At 41.4% G+C, this 12,325-nt stretch overlaps 1 protein-coding gene across 1 annotated transcript in view; it reads right to left on the bottom strand.

Annotated features, from left to right (window-relative positions):
- LOC311486278 (5-hydroxytryptamine receptor 2C-like) overlaps positions 1 to 10,557 on the bottom strand; it is a gene marked incomplete at its 3' end in the record, with an annotated part of 32,299 nt that extends 21,742 nt beyond the window's left edge. The window contains exon 1 of the mRNA XM_084542073.1: positions 10,103 to 10,557. Coding sequence (XP_084398199.1) covers positions 10,103 to 10,532 — 430 coding nt within the window. The 5' untranslated portion in view covers positions 10,533 to 10,557. The remainder of the gene's footprint in view (positions 1 to 10,102) is intronic.
- Between the last annotated feature and the right edge of the window lie 1,768 nt (positions 10,558 to 12,325).

Below are 12,325 nucleotides of genomic sequence, written 5' to 3'. Positions count from 1 at the left end.
TTTCTCTCTCTCTCTCTCTCTGAACTGCTAAAGTTTTAACGTTGTTCCTTGGCCCAATATGTATCTCACCTAAATCTGCATAAAGAATGCTGTTACTAGATATGGAACATAACCAGTGAGGGTGGGAGCAGCCAATTGAAAGGTGAATTTAAGCTATTCAATTGGGTTCACATTTGTAAATCTGACTCTGATAGAGTCAGTGCCTCACCGCCCACAGACCTCCCCTCACATCACTGAAACAAGGGCAGCTGGAATCATCCAAGCGGACTCCTCCAAGTAGCTTAGATGAAAAAAATAATCCCTATTTGATCTGATTTGATTATGATTCACTCTTAGGTTTGAATCATGACCTCCTTACACTATGCACAGTCTAATTATATGATGGTTGCACTTGAGGCAAATGTGAGTCTCTCAGTGTATTTACCAGAAACTCGTATGACTAGTGTCCACTAATGACCAGACACTTACCGGTAGTAGGAAGAAACAGTTTTATCCTGTCTTAGTCTTACGAGTTTCTGATGAGCAACACCCACAGATGTTCCTTTTGATATTCCAACTCCCCATCAGTCAGAAGCTAAGTCAGAGTGGTGAAACGTCTTCACAGGACAACAGGGATTCCCAAAGTGTTGGGTGCACGAGAATGAAAAATGTAATGATGGAGAAGAAGATATCTTTTTCTACACACTGTATATGTGCACCTAGCTTGTGGCCTCTTACGTCACTTGACCATTGACCAAAATGAGCGTTAGCCTTGACAATATGCGGTTTAATCTTTGTCCTCCAGAGAACTAGCAAACAAGACATTTTTAGCCTCCTTGAACCACGTCAAACTTGCTCAAAGACATGGCTTTCATTGTTTCCTCTGATTGCCCAGATTCAATGAATTATTGGTCAAGTTAGGTCTGTGGGTACTTATGCTTAACTGTTAGATATGCTACGCACCTGACGCTTCATCATCATTGCCTCTGGTACTGATCATAGGCAACGGATGTTCAAAGTCTGTTGCAGATTTGTGCAATATTAATCTAATATCAGGGGAAACTGGACTGAAAAGATGTAAATGTGGTGCATAATGCCGCTAACTCGCTCATGTCTGAAATGAAAATATGCCAGAGCACACTGAGAAAATCCTCGCAGGAGCCTTCATGCTGCGATACTCTCATACATCTTCGGGTTCAAGGATGAATAAACTTTACGGCTTTAGAATTAGCATACATCACAGACGAAGTATCTCATAAACAATTTTTGATTAAAGGCTTTTCAATTTGAAAGGTGTCTTCGGTGAAGTTAAATGAAACCGAGATTATAATATATGAGGGTAATCAACTGCACCATTTCGATTTTGCTCTCTTTTTAACTTTAGCTTTTATATTAGTCCCACGTCTGTGGTGAATTGTTGGTCTGTTTCCAACTCATTAAAGAGGAGTTGACACTTATTATGTTGATCCTCTGTCAGGGAGGAGTGTGAGTCTATGTTTTCGTACAAGTGTGTGTTGCCAGTTGGAGCTCCAAGCAAAGAGATGGCCTGTGGTGATAACTTTGATTGAGTTGACCGTGAGGGTGATATACTTTTAGACCGTATGTTCCTGTGTGAGAAATCTACGCCTGACTTAATTCAATCTAAAAGATATCATCTTCCTCTCTGTTGCTCTTGTTCGTTCTCATTTCAATCCTTACTTATCTATTCTGCCCTCCTGTACATTAAAAATTCATAGATTTTTGTTTGTGTGTTTATTTTATGTCCGGTGGTAAGATTTGAGGTGAGATACACGCACACTTCTTTTGGTTTATGTCGCACCTGCAAAAATAAATACATTTCCTCACTTCATATATTATCTGTGTTTCATTGTTGCTTTCGGGTTTTATCGCAGTACAAACAAAGAGCCATGAAATGAAACCAGCTGAATTCATCTAAATTACACTCATTTGAAGCGTTCCTCTCCCTTTATGAGATCTCACTTTGTGTGAATGGAAAACCTTAGATAACTTTTGAAAAGCAAAATGAAAAATTAAGACATTATCTACGTGATAGAGGTCTTTTTTCCAAGAGCTTTTCACAAGAGATGAAAGTGTCATTACTCACGCTACAATAAAAGACTTGGTTTTAAAAAACAAAAAAACTGTTGTTCAAGTATGAACATGACATGATGTTTCTCTTCTGTTGTTATAATGCAGAAAAAGACAATCACTCTAGTTGCTATGTTCACTTTCCAGGGAGCAACAATGAAAATTGAGGTGAGATGAGGTTATAGAAGTTTGCAAAGAGAGGAGGTTGGGCTGGATGGATGGGTCAACAAAACACCAAACAGTATCACAGGAAATGTTACTGAACCTTTGTCATAATCAAATGTCTATCGTTGCAAAGTACTAATGTTATTTTGTTTGGAAGAAAATGATCACCAAATAACCAAAATGTGAAAGGTTCTCTGACGTCTGTAAACCAATAAACTGTATATAAATATGAAGAATCTGTAGATAAAGGACAAGATATTGGTGGTGAGGCCTTTCTAGTTTGTTTTTGTAGTAAAATTAATCAATCTAATTTGAACACAATTTGGTTGCATGCAGGAAAACACTTTGCGCAGAGAGCAAGTAAGGCTGAAGGCCCTGTTATACCCTGCCGGCAAGGAAGCTAACATCACATTTATCCAGAAAATACTTTAAACAAAGCTGCTGCTGTGGTTTTAAACTGTCTACTGAGCAGGGCTGAGTATCACTACTGATTTCCTGAATCAAGTCCGTTTCACGAGGTCTCAATTTGATTCGACTGAATTCAACATCGATTCACTTTGAGATATTTCAGTTCCAAAACAAGTACGGAAAGAGACAAAAATACAAAATCACATTGGTTTCAGAGATTTGTAGTATTTCCACAATATTTCTACCTCTACTTTTTGCATCTTACATATGGTTTTGCTTTTGTGCAGCTCTTGTTTGGCGTACTTTTTTAAAAAAAAAATCTAAAACATTACCACACATCACCTTTCTGGCCTGACAGAGCTGGAGCCACTGTCATGGTTTGGACCTCCCCTCACATACTGACTGATCTTGTTTCGTGGTCTTGCGAGACTAGTCATGCAAAATCACTCTTGCCAGACAGCAGCAAGTTTTCTGATGTGAGGGCACAGGAAATGGCATATATTGTCATTTGGATTTTTTTTTATGAATTGATATCTGATCTTTTAAAAGAAGATTGATTGGAATTCACCATCCACCAACTGAAAATCCATTTTTGCGTCTCAGGTTCAACACAAAACATTCAGACTTGGCCCAAATGACCTATTGTAAGTTATCCATATATCCACTGGCTACAATGGAAGCCCCAACGCACTAGATGTTGTGCACTAGAGGAAAAATCATCAGACAACGGGTTCCCATCCCCTCATATCAAGAATTTTTTAACACTATATTGTACTCCTATAATAGTCAAAGAACACTGAGGCACTCTACAAGAAGGGCCAGAGTCGACTCTACTTTTTGAGGAGACTGAGCTCCTTCAACATCCGTTGGACAATGTTGGGGATGTTCTATGAGTCTGTGGTGGCCAGTGCGCTCCTGGGGCAGCAGGCTGAGAGTGGCAGATACACTCAACCAACTGATCCGTAAGGCCAGTGATGTTGTATGGGTGGAGCTGGACTCTTTGAACACAGTGTCAGAGAGGAGGATGCTGGCAAGAGTGGAGACCATCCTGGACAACACATCTCACCCACTCCACAACACACTGGCCAGTCTAAGGAGAACCTTTAGTAACAGACTCATTCTACCCAAATGCACCACAGAACACCACAGGAGGTCATTCCTGCCTGTGGCCATCAAACTCCTCCCGCTGAGTGATGGTCACTCTTAACACTCTCAACACTTCAGATGCTGTTAATTTATTTGCAGCCTCTTACCTTTGTATATTGTGAATACTTGTGCAATATTGTTTCTTCTATTTTAAATGCATCTTACTTTATTTTTTGTATATTTTTGTACTACTTTTATTGTATTGTATTTGCTCTGTCAACTAGCAACTGTCACTTTATGGGAGGAACAGCAACAAAACGATTTCCTTGAAGGATTAATACAGTATTCTGATTCTGATTCTGATTCTAATAGTATTGGACTTAACACATATATTCAAAAAAATATTGTTATGCGTCAAAATCATCTTACACTGCCCACAATCTAATTGATTTGCAATGCAAGGTAGCCTCAAGCAGAAATGAGGCCTGACAAGAGCATTTCTTATACGCCACATCTACAGATATCACCAAACTCTTCAGCTCCCACCACAGAAGATTTAGGTAATATCACTCGGAGCAACTGATCTGACTCCGTGCAGTAGTACTACTCAAGTCTCCAAGTGACCTTTAGTTTCCTCCTTATGTTGCTGTCTACAGCAGATGCATGTCTTTTTCTTTAGCAGAAATTGCTCTGTCTCCACCATAACTGCTGCACTCATACATTTTTTCCCAACATTTACAAGCTGCAGAAGACAAAGCGAGGTTCTGTGTTGGTCTAATGGTGGACACCGTGGCAGCTGCACGCGAACTTGGCTGAAGGTCGTCTGGAATTACGGCGTTCCCAAAGATTTATCAAAGAAATGCGATTTGATCGGGATGATTAGAAGGATCACTCCTGTCCAGGAGCACTTACAGTATCTCATCATTTTTGTTTTGGGCCCTTACGAATAGCCTCCCTGTGTATGTGCGTTTGTGTGTGCTGGCTCTTTTACAAGTTTAGACTCCAGCAGTTGTGTTTAATCACTTTTCCAATTAAAGCAATACGAAGACATTCGTTTTTGTGTGTGCATGTAAAAAAATGATTTAAAAATACGCTAAATTACAGTCCACATCATCTTTTATTCATCATCGTAATCATCCTCACCATCATCATCATTTCCATAACCGGAAACAAATCACTGTCAATTTAAATGGTGCGGGGACACTGTGTGATGTGCCAGTGTGTATTTGTGTGCATGTGTCTAGTCTATCTCTCAGCTAGCAGTGGCGATCAGCGCAGTCAAGTACTAGTCTGATGGATAACACTGCAACCACGCTCCGTTCGAGTGTGCGAGAGCGTTTGTGCGTCTGCACAGACGAGTGCTCTTTTTTTGGATGTGTATATAAATGAGAGAGAGGCAGGCTGCCGATCTGTCTCGAGGTGTCGGTGCATCTGTTTGTGAGAAGGAGAGAGGAAGAGACAGATTTGTCAGTGTTTCTTTGTGTGTGTGTGTGTGTGTGTGTGTGTAGCACTGATTGCCACAGTGAGCAATCAGCAGCGCTAGCAGCCTGAACTAACAGACACAGAGTGAGCGAGCGAGTGCGTCCGTTGACCATACGCAGCCCATTAAGCAGCAATCAACCATCCCCGTCCTGCTTAGTATTCCTAAAGGATGCCTGACAGCTACAAAGTAATGGCTTGTGAAGCAGTCGCAAGTTTGGCCAAGTTGCGCTGAAGATAGAAAGGGGCTGTGGACGAATACCCACATGTATAGATCTACAATTGCGTTTCTTTGGGTTTGTAGGTACAAATTATTCCAAACATATTTCAGCTAAATAAAAGTGACACACAGTTTTTTTTTTTTTTACTGGCCTTAAAACTGGGGAACATGAAAAGGAGATTTAAAACTGAATAAAGTCAGTATAAAGTCAGAGATGTGGATTTAGAAAGCTGCTTGAGGCCAAAGGCTTGAGGCTATAAAATAACAAACCCAAAAAGTAAAAAAAGTAAAGTTAAATGTGGGTTGGGAATCATTTAAATAACACGTGTCAAGAAGAAAAATAATGTATGAATTGAGCTTGATTAAAATCTTCCATTATAGGTCTTTCAATGTACGACAATGGTAAATAAATGGGAGACGTTTGTAAGCCTCAAGCCCAAAAGCGAATTCCATCAAATTTAGTAAAGTGCACAAACTCTGAATATATTCCCTGGACTGTCAAAATGACATCCATGTTTACTTCTCCGAATCTGTCTTCCTCTGCTGTCACCCTGATAAAATAACAGACTCTCAGCCTCCAGGTTATACTGTTTGGCTTACTCACACACCGCCACTGTTTGGTGCCAGTTTATCGAATCATTTCTCCTCAGAGAGACAAGATGACCGCACGCGACACCGGCTGATGAACAACGTCACAGCCCGATGCACAAACATCTAAATTAAATCACACATCGTTTAGCAAGTCATTAGCAGAGGCTAAACGTTATTTATTTTTTACAAATTCAAAGCCTGTAATGAGACGTCAGAGTGTTCATATTTGGCCATGAACAGAGTAGAATGACGTCTGGTTTGTCATCAATTGACGCAATGCATTCGCAAGTCACTCCTGTGCAGACAAATATTCTATGAAATTAACTAGATATGATTATTATACAGTTCTATTTCAATACACGTATTACAATTTGGTGTAGAATAGTATACTCGGATTCAAGCTGGACATAAAAGCAGCACAAATATGTATTTTATAATATACTGATCAAACACAACATTACAACCACTGTCAGGAGAAGCAAATAACATGTACTTAGACATGTAGCACCCACATAGACCAGACCAGGCACCCCCACCCCATAGCAATGACACTCCTTGATGGCAGCAGCCATCCCCAGCAGGATGCAGCCTGACACAGACACACATACAAAAATTCTTTAGGAACAACTCAAAAAACAGAACGGCACAAGGTATTGACCTGGCCTCCAAATTCACTAGATCCCAAACTGATCAAGTATCTGTGGGATGATCCACAGAGGCCCCTCCCCTCAACCCATAGGACCCAACGGCCCCCACTACTAACATTCTGTTGCCAGACACCACAGGACACCCTCAGATGTCCATTCTCTGATGAGTCACAACTGTTTTGGAGGCACAAGGGAGACCTACACAATGTTAGGACATAATGTTATGCCGGATCAGTGTATAAACAGGTTAAGCTTTTTATGAGTGACATAGCCCCAATTAACAACAACATTTAGTATATTTCAAGTAGATTGCTTGACATATTCATTAGAAACTAGTGAAATTTAAATCAAGATCTGGTATTAGACTCGTTAATCCAATATGATCAAACTGCATGCACAAAATCTTGTAGATTAGCTTAGATTGTTTCACATTCACTCATGAACACTAAGGAAATGGAAACAAAGTGCTCTGGTTTTCATACTGAAGAACCCATACAGATTCCTTTCTGTTTCTGTTTCTGTAGTCCCCCTTGGCTCTACAGATATTATTTCAGTTTTTTTAGCAACCCGCCTGGAAAAAGGTTAAACCAGCAGCAAAAGAATCAACTATTTCCTTCAGAAATTGACCAAAACCAAAAAACAGTGATTATTATATCCCCCAGGTGGCTACAAACAAGCCTGTGAGTTAGTGCTAATGTTGCTCTACACATTATGGATGTAGAAAAAGGCGATCCACAATAACTTCAACTTTCTTCACAAGCTGAAGAAACTGAAGAAGCCACTTGCATGAGTGGCAACATGTCTTCAAGAAACTCAACAAGTCCAGTTGCCTTTGTTTCAGCTTTGTCATCTTGGATTCACAAGTGGCTAATACACCAGATGTTGTGTTTGGAGTTTATTCTCATGATTGATGTCAACAGATTGTTGATGCAGTTTCAAGTCACAAAAAAAACTATTATTTTCCTGGCTGTCAGAATTACTCGAGACCCAAAAGAAAACCTATAAAATCTCAGGTTCTGACCTAGTAAGACTCCAGATCAATAAAAAATTTATAAGATGGGCAGGCCGTGTCAAGATACCTCATGTTTTTATTATTAGGCCTACATGGAAAGGATTCCACTGTGTAAAAGAAAGCAGACTTGAGATCAGATTTGGCCTTGGTTCATATGGTGTGACTTGACCTCCACTAGAAGACCTTATGAAAGCTCTCAAATGTTACCAATCATCATGGTAAAATGTCCCCACTTCTCTCAAAATACCAAACAGATGAGTCAAATTGCTTTTAAACAGGGCTTCAAATGGTTGCAGCGATGGCATCATCTGAAAATGACCGATAGATTCATCAGAATGTGCCGAGAGTTCATGGAAGTCAGCGACATGAGCATTGACAAAGATTACTGTCACGGAAAAGCAGAAAGGTCAATGTCTGTTTATCTGCAGCTCTCTGACTATCAGCTCGGCGATCACTTCTGTGGCCGTGACATTTACGGGTACACCGTAAGAAATGTTGGTCTCCTCTGAGGTGTTAACGCAGGGACCTGGCTCAAATGTTAAAAGAAGACAGGCTTTCTGTAATGAAATGTTTTTCTGGGACTAGACAAGGAATTCAATACACAGCCTTTGAGAGGACAATCCACCATCTTATTATGCTAATGTGGGTGTTCATGCGGGACCCTGGCGCAGACTTGGAAAGCAAGAACAGCAGTCGATTACTGCTACGATATTGCAATTACCAAGCTGGCATCCTCTGGCTCTTGAATCACTTGCAAAATAACAGTGTGCCGCGTCTCGGAGAAGCGATAATCATTTCAATAATTGCACTGAAAAAATGTTTTGAAATAATGACAGGGCGCGTGTCACTGTGTTCTGGCAACAGCTGGCGAGTGGGTGGGCGGGTGGGTGGGTGGCCAAGATCAGTGGTGGAAATCTGCAGTGAAGATTGTTCAAATATTGGGTGAAATCTACTGGCACGTATCTGTCTAGTTATGATTAAAACAAGTCAATGGTTTCAAGCACATCAACAAATTGGATCATCTGTTGTCCTAAACAGAGGGTTCATATACGTCTATGTAAGTAATGCATATATATATATATATGTCTGTACCCGGCTGGCCTGAGGCAGATGGGTCCCTCCATATATATGGGTTCTGCTCAAGGTTTCTTCCTGTTAAAAGGGAGTTTTTCCTTGCCACCAACGCCTTCAGGCTTGCTCTGTGGGTTTCAGGCTGGGTTTTTGTAAAGCGTCTTGAGACGATTTGTATTGTTATTGATTCTATATTAATAAAATTGAATTGAACTGAATATAAATACAGCATATTTGGCAATACGTGTAACAAAAACTCCAGTACACCAAACTTAGACAGACTGCAGGAGTGATTGCTCTTGTTACCTCCTCTTCAGCTTTCTGGCTAATCATTTTGATTGCTATAGTTTCCAAATGTAAAGAGCCACTGTGCCCTTATTACAAACACATAGTGGTATCCATGGCTTTTAGGACGACATTGTTTGACTGCTGTCCACTCGTTTTGGTCCAGACTAAAATATCTCATCAGGTATTGCATTGATCGCCTTCAATTTCTTTATTCATTCATGGTCTACGGAGGATAAAACCAACCCACTTTTGCATTCCAATGATTATTTTTTTCCCTCTAGTACCACCATGAGTTTGACATATTTATTTTTTTTTTTAGATATTTGTAACCTTTGGGGTTGAACACCAAAACAAAAGTTTGGGCTGCCGACAAGTCTTGTCCGTACTCGGACCGGGACTGCTAGCGCTAACAGCTCTTAGATGGCACCGTAAGGTTGAAGTGCTTCGGTGGTATGCAAACCTTTATTTTTTTTTTTGCACAATTTGCACAAAATTCTGCATCAAGGCTTCCATCAGGCAGTTTTTTAAAATAAAATTTGCCTTCTATCAGCCCTAGCAACGTGCTTTCACCCAATTCCTCCATTTTGGTAGCCGTTAGCTGCACATATACATATACTGTATATATGTCTATGGTTAGCCGAGCTTTAACATGTGCGTCAGTGTAATCGTGTAAAAGGAAATCGTGCACTGACAAAGGTTCCGCAATGTTTGGAACGCAAACTGCAATTAGAGACAAGAGCCAACTAATAACGTCACTCGCCACCAAGTGGTCAGGGGTGTGAATTGCAATCTGTCAAAATGACAGATGGTCTTCAGATTTTTCCGTCACAGTTTTAAAAAAACGGTCAATGACGGAAAATATTCGGTTAACGCGACCCCTGAATGACATCATTAGGTGTAATTCTCTGTGTATCCATTGAAATATCTCATCCCAAAACCAAAACTATATGCACAACTGAAAGGCATGTGCAAAAATATATTTTATCATTATTGGGGCTCACCCATCACTTAAGTCTGTGAAGTGCCATTCATTTTAATGCCTTTTTTTTTTGCACACTCGTGACTCACCATAGAGGATGTTGATGAGGGAGATCGGCATGACCAGGATGCCCACGAGCATGTCCGCCACAGCCAGTGACCTCAGGAAGAAGTTGGTGGCATTCTGGAGCTTCTTCTCCAGCGACACCGCCAGGATCACCAGAATGTTGCCACCGACCGTCAGCACAATGATGACGAGTATGAGCAGCGCCGGCCAGTTTTTCTCTTTGATCACAGCCCTGGAGACAGACTCCTGGGAAGTAGTGGAATTGTCCAGACCTAAAGTCATGGCTGCCGCTGCTCCAACACTTCCGCTGCTGCCTCCAAGTCCTATACCCCATGGCAGGGTTTGGTTGAGGTCCAGAGGGCTGTTGCTTGGCCAAGCCATCTGACCCCCAACCTCCAGGGAGGAGGTGGTGGTGCCAAACCCACCAAGAAGAGATCTCGCTGGGCCACCCATTCCAGAGAGAGATGATAATGCTATTGGAGGCTGAACGAGGACAGAATCCCTTTGTTTTAATTAACCCTCTTCACAAGACGAAGGTGGCGAAAGAGATTTCTCTCAGCATTGAGGGAGAATTTTTAGATATCACAAGCCGCCAATAATAATGAATGGGATTTCATGGAAGGGGAGCAAACAAGGATGGACAAACTTTAGGGGTAGGGAATGACAGGGAACTGGGAACTGGGAACAGGGGATAGGGAGTAACAACTATTCTTGAGTTTGTATTGTACAAACTGTCTCAAATTGTTCTCTAAGGTTTTCACATGCCAGTTCCTGCCAACAAGTCATTGGCAAAGTGTCCTCAAGTTATGCGTTGAGCCAAAATGTCCAAATCGGCCCTTTGGTGTTCAGCCACATCTACCCCCTGATGGAACGGAGGCTTTAAGAGTTTCTAATTCAGAGCTGGAAATTAGATCACTTATATCCATGGCTGCTGGCCGCCCCACACGTCCATCCAATCACTGCCAGTTGGTCTCAATGAGTATCAATCAGTTTGTGCATTTGGAGTTAAATCTTGCTGCTGTGTTTGGTCGTGTCCGAGGTTTTTGTCCGGGAGGTTTGCCTTCTTTCAGATGAGAGCTGGTGAACAGGTTGAACTGTGGAACGAAGAGAGAGACAAGGTTATTTAGTTTGAAAGTCCTTCACATTACAGTCGTTTATCCTTCCTCTCTCACATTCCAGTGCTATCTTGATGAATTTCCAACTCCCTCTAAATAATACACAAGGGCAGACCTTTATAGGCTTCCTTTGAAATATCCATCGCTCCCTTCGTCTACCTCTCTCCATCATACAAACTTTTTTGCTTCTTTAAATCTTCCCCTCCACCTTTTCTTCCTCCCTGTTCAGCCATCCATTAACATGGAGCCCACTGGATTCTTCTCCCCATCATATATTCTTTTCTGCGCTTGTCGTCCTTGCTTCACCTGACTAATTCATGATATTATCTGCTCTCCTAATAAAGCAGAGAGCGCAGCTGGCAACATTTAACAGCACAGTCATTTAAAACAAACCGAAGGAGTTCAAAATGAAACAGAAGCTTTGATGTTTACACCCTATGTGTGCTGAAGCACTGGCTGTCCTCTCTATTACCCCCCACCACTGAGACATCTTACTGATTTACCACCTCATAAACGTCTTCAGGGATAGGTGGAGGGAGTCCGACTGTGCGCTTTGAACGTGTGCGTGCACATATGTCGTCTAACAGTCAAGATGGAGCAAGGAACACTGTGAAAACCAGTGAGACACGTTTTGGAAGGTGCGGACATGATTAAGAATGAAAAGTGAATCTGAGTGTGTTGGTTTCTTCTTTTCGTGTGGGAGTGTAGAGCCCATTTCAGATAAAAAAAGGGACCCAGAGGGATCCCAGGGCTCCAGCTGCGATAGTTTAGTGGGCGGTGAGTCTATGATATTATCAAGGAGAGTAGAATAGCCGCTCAGAGCGTGTGTGTGTATGCGTGTGTGTGTGTGTGTGTGTGTGTATACATGTTTCACTCGTTGCTATATGCACGCTAACAGTAGCCCTGCTCTGCATTTATTTGATTTTTTTCCTACTGCGTGGGCATGTTAACATTTGTATTGCGAGTGTGTTCATTTGTCTCTGTTTTGCATTTGTTTGTGTAAATTACTGCGCATGCAAATTAATTGGCGAGGTGTGATTGTGTGCAAACATTATCACTCATTCAGATTATTAATGTGCGTGTGGGCAGACACAGTGTGGGTTCTTACTTGTGTTGTTCGAAACAAGCCTT

This window comes from Chelon labrosus (assembly GCF_963514085.1).
Source record: "Chelon labrosus genome assembly, chromosome: 1".
NCBI lineage: Eukaryota > Metazoa > Chordata > Actinopteri > Mugiliformes > Mugilidae > Chelon > Chelon labrosus.
The sequence above is the reverse complement of the archived record's forward strand: the minus strand, read 5'-3'. Positions and strand labels throughout refer to the sequence as shown.